At 53.1% G+C, this 4,297-nt stretch overlaps 1 protein-coding gene across 1 annotated transcript; it reads right to left on the bottom strand.

Annotated features, from left to right (window-relative positions):
* Window positions 1-1,915: 1,915 nt before the first annotated feature.
* Window positions 1,916-2,840, bottom strand: LOC104545005 (BTB/POZ domain-containing protein KCTD12-like). Its single transcript, XM_010190025.1, has one exon. The coding sequence runs from the start codon at window positions 2,816-2,818 to the stop codon at window positions 1,940-1,942; it is 879 nt and encodes a 292-aa protein (XP_010188327.1). The 5' UTR covers window positions 2,819-2,840; the 3' UTR covers window positions 1,916-1,939.
* Window positions 2,841-4,297: the final 1,457 nt, after the last annotated feature.

A 4,297-nucleotide genomic window follows, 5' to 3' on the forward strand; every position in this document is an offset into this window, starting at 1 on the left:
CTCTTTCTACTCCTAGATACAAGCAAAGAAAAGAAACAGCTCCAAATTTGTAGTATATTTGGTTGAGATAGATCTCAAAGTATTTTTTTCTGCGAAGTATTTGTTTCCATGAAAACTGCCAGACTCCAAAATGATTCAGAAGTGAACTCTTCTGCTCCGATCGTGTTTCACTCGGGGTATTGGGTTTAACAGTCCAGATCACGTAACCCGGCAGATCAAAACCGCCCAAACGTTGACTTTGCCATTATGGTCTCCCCCTCAGAAAAAAAAGAGATCAGTTTTTCAGCCCAGTTCCAGAGGGCAAAAGCAAACTTCAGAACACCAGCCTTTCCCACAAGGCAGGAATTTCTTTTGCAACCACTTCTAATTAATAACGACCAAAAAAAACCTTTAGTTAAAAAAAAAAAATACAGGCAAACATGGAGTGTGTGTCCCCTCCCCTTCGCTTAAAAGGCTTTAATTCTATCTTTCAGCCTCTCTCTACACCAAGCTCAAGTTCCTTTTCTTTTTTTAAAACTGGTTGTAATTTCCTCTTCAAAACGCCGTTGCAAAGAGGAACAGGCCTTTACAAAAACACCATTTTCACCCTCTCCTCGTTCTGGGCTGCCTCACAGCATGGTTTTTGCTCACCCTGCATGCCAGAGGACCTCAGCTTCTTGAGAAGCCAGCTACAAACTTTGTTCCCCAATGAACCCCCTGGAGAAATCAGAGTTATTAAGGTTGGAAAAGCCCTCCAAGATCACCAAGTTCAACTGTCACCCCAATCCCCCCATGGCCACTAAACCATGTCCCCAAGTGCCATAACCACACATTTTTGGACACCTCCAGGGATGGTGACTCCACCACTGCTCTGGGATGTCTCTGTTTGGATGGTACCAGGTGCTCCTTGAGCATCTCCAGGTGCACAGAGGACCCACCCAGAGCTGCTGCCTCTGCACATGGAGACATGAGTTGGTTTTATTCCTTTATTATGCATTGCCCGGGCGTGCGGAAGCAGCAGTGGCCACCCCAGGCCCAAAAACAGGCTGGGGAGACCTGCCATTGGAGACACCTTTGCAAGAGAGTGCCAAAACAGCAAAGATTTTCTTTCTGGGCAAAGATTCCCTTTAATTTGGGAAGCCGTGGCTGCCGCTCACTGGAGCGACCCAACCCCATCCCTAACCTGCTACGAAGGAAAGATGAAGGTGATTTTTTTCCTGACAGATCTCCAACTCGTTTAAGAGCTGTATAAGCATTTTACACCCCACAGCATACAAAGTCTTCCCCACTCCCCCCCCCACATATGCACAAACAGAGCATCTGTCTATCCCACCCCCTAAAAAAAACCCTGAGCAGCGGCGATGCTTCGGATCTGCAAATGCAGGCGCGTCTTTATCCACCCTTCCCAAGCGCTGCCAGTCTAAATGCTAAGCTGCTTACAGGGGCTAAAGGCAATATACTCCTGCTGCCAGGCTCCATCTTTCCAACCCCCCACCTGCTCCCCCTTTTCTCCGTTTCCTTTCTCCGTGTCCTTAAACCAACGCTTTTTCACTCAAACCCCTCAGCAGGGAGCTGCACAAGTCCATGGTCCAGCTCATCCAGTCGTGGGTATCCCAGCCTGGAGCATCCCCCCCCACACCCCACATCCCACCCCAAAACACATACACGACAGTGTCCAAAGTCCACACATCCAGGGAGGGCTGGGAGCTACAGGCGGCTACTGCAGAAGTCGGAGAGGGAAGAAGGTTGGTGGTCAGCAATTGCTACAAGGAAGAGCCGAAAAGGTTCGATGTGGAAAAAGGAAGGGGGGGAAAAAACCCAATAAACAAACTAAAAGGAAGCAAAAGGGGGATGCTGGGATTCACAGGTCGGATGTCTACCTTCTAGGCAACAGCCAGCACAGGAGAGGAAAGGGAGAGTTGGTGTTTGGTTTTTGGGGTTTGTCTTGTTTTGTTTTGTGTCACTCACGATAGAAAACATATTCGGTGTAAGAGGTCCAGATCCTGTCATCTGTCTGGTCGTGGGCGAAGGCACAGGTGCCCGTGGAGTTGCAAGCCACCATGTGGAAGCCAGCATCGGCCAGTTTGTCAAAGGCTTGCTCCAGAAAGGTGAATTTGAGGTAGTACCTGGATGTGTACCTCTCCGGGGGCCTGTCCGGGTCCCTGCTCTCATTCAAGGTATCCCCAAAGACCTCCTTGGCCAGTGAGGTCTTGCCGCAGACCATGATCCGTGCCACCCGGCGGAACTTGGCATCTGTCTGGCTGTCCCTGCCCAGGGTGTAGGAGCCGCGGTATCCGATGGTGATGAACCCTGCCCTGCGGACATCAGTACCAGCGGTCATGGCACCCCCAGGGCCACCACTAACCACGGCACCGGGCAGCATGGCAGCGGCAGAGGCCAGGTTGCGGGTGGCATCAGCGTTGGGGGAGAGCTCCTCGGGGTCACTTTGGCAGGGGTCATCTCCCAGCGAGTTCTGCTTGCTGAGCTTGGGGGCCAGCATCTTCACCAGCTCAGGCAGCATGAAGTACTCAGCCTCTCGCTGCAAGCGGCTCCGCTCTGGGAAGTGGTCAGGCAGCACAAGCTGCTGGTCCCTCATGTAATCCAGGATGTAGCGGAAGAGGAAGCCGTCCCGATCCACGAAAAACCGGCCCTTGCTGTCGCGGGCCAGGGAGCGGATGTTCTTCTGGGTGAACATCTCCCAGAGGAGCGAGCCAGGCACGCTGACCAGAGTGGGGTGGCGGGTGATGTAGACCTGGCCGCCCACATTGAGTTCGATGATTTCGGGGAAGGGGATGTCCTCACTGGGTTTGGCACAGCCCGCATTGTCTGCCAGGGCCATAGTGAGCTACCGCTGCCTTCCCACCTGCAATGAAGGACAGAAACATGACAATTTTAAGCCTGCCAGCAAACACAGCTCATCATCCCATCCATCCCAAGCCAAGGTTGGGTCATCAAGCAGTGCAGGATGAGGCCCCTGTCCCTTTGGGAGTCTGGAGGCTCTCTTCCCTAATCCCTTTTGGAAGAAGCAGCATTATCTAATGCTGCCTTCCCTTTAGTGACACAAGGAAAGAGCATTGCCCGTGATCTGAAGATGCTGCCTCCACCTGCAGCCATTGAGGGCTGAGGCTCAGCACCTTTGCTGAGGAAGGCGTGGTGACACCGTATTGATGTTAACTACAGGAAAGCAAGGACAGTCACACGCTGGTGACCCGCCTGGCACAGCATCCTGCTGGCCAGGAGATGAGGACCGCAGTACGGCATGGTGTCTCCTGCTACCGGAACTAGGGGGCGAGTTTATGGTCCCATAAAGGAGCACCCACAGATTTGCCAAAAAAGCAACACTAGATACCACCATAAAGGACAGAGTGACAGCATCTTTTGGCACTTCTTCTTCATCCTTGCTCCCAGAAAGTACACGAGTGAGACTTAAGGCCAAGCTGAGAGGATGAGAGATTGCAGAAGCCCTCCAAGGCTCTGGGATCAAGACAAATACTGGGTTGCTGGTATAACTTTGGGGCAGATAACATGTTTTTGAACATTTCCCAAAGGTGAGCTTATTTTTAGGAATCTCTAAGGCACTGCAAATCAGTGCTTACATAAACCTGGCTCAGCAGAGGGACTCCATGGCCAAGCTCTGCTCCATGTGGGGATTTGGGAGACCTTGGGCAGATGGGGTTCCCCTGCATCACCCCTAACTGCCAGGCAGGGTTGGGGTGATCACTCAAGCTCTGCCTGCTCCCCTGCATGATGCTGTTGCGGTCCTGGGGCTGCCTGGAAGTTGGCAGGGGCTGCCTGCAACCCCGGGATTTGTGCTGCAGCCAAAAAACCCACAAAGCCTTCACCCCACCCTTGTGTCCTGCCACACAGTTTCACTGAAGGATCCTAACACAAATTTCAGAGGAACTAAGTGGGCAAAAATAAAACTTTTGGGTGGACACTTGGGTGATGGGGGGAGCTGAGCCTACATTTTTATGGCCACACAGGTACTTCCAGCTCACAGGGATGCTCGGGGAGAAGTGGTTTTGAGCGAGGAGCTACTTGGGCAAACCTCTGCCAAGGAAGAGCCCGCAAGGATGGGAAGGACGAACGGATCCAGCTTCCCACAGCCTTTCCCGCAGGGGTTTCGATCCCTGTCACTGTGGCCAAGTCCCTTGCGACAGAAAACCAGGTCCCTGTGCCACCGAGAGGCTGCGGGCTGCAGCGGGGCTGGGAGCTCGGGAGTGAGGGTATGTCCCAGCAAAGCCGCCCCCCCTTCCCCCCCGCAGGCTGCAAACCCCCCTTCCCGTACACAGCGCGGCCAGCGCGGCTCACTTCCCCG

The sequence above is a fragment of the Mesitornis unicolor genome, unplaced genomic scaffold (genome assembly GCF_000695765.1).
Source record: "Mesitornis unicolor isolate BGI_N332 unplaced genomic scaffold, ASM69576v1 scaffold15748, whole genome shotgun sequence".
In the NCBI taxonomy this organism is placed as follows: Eukaryota; Metazoa; Chordata; class Aves; order Mesitornithiformes; family Mesitornithidae; genus Mesitornis; species Mesitornis unicolor.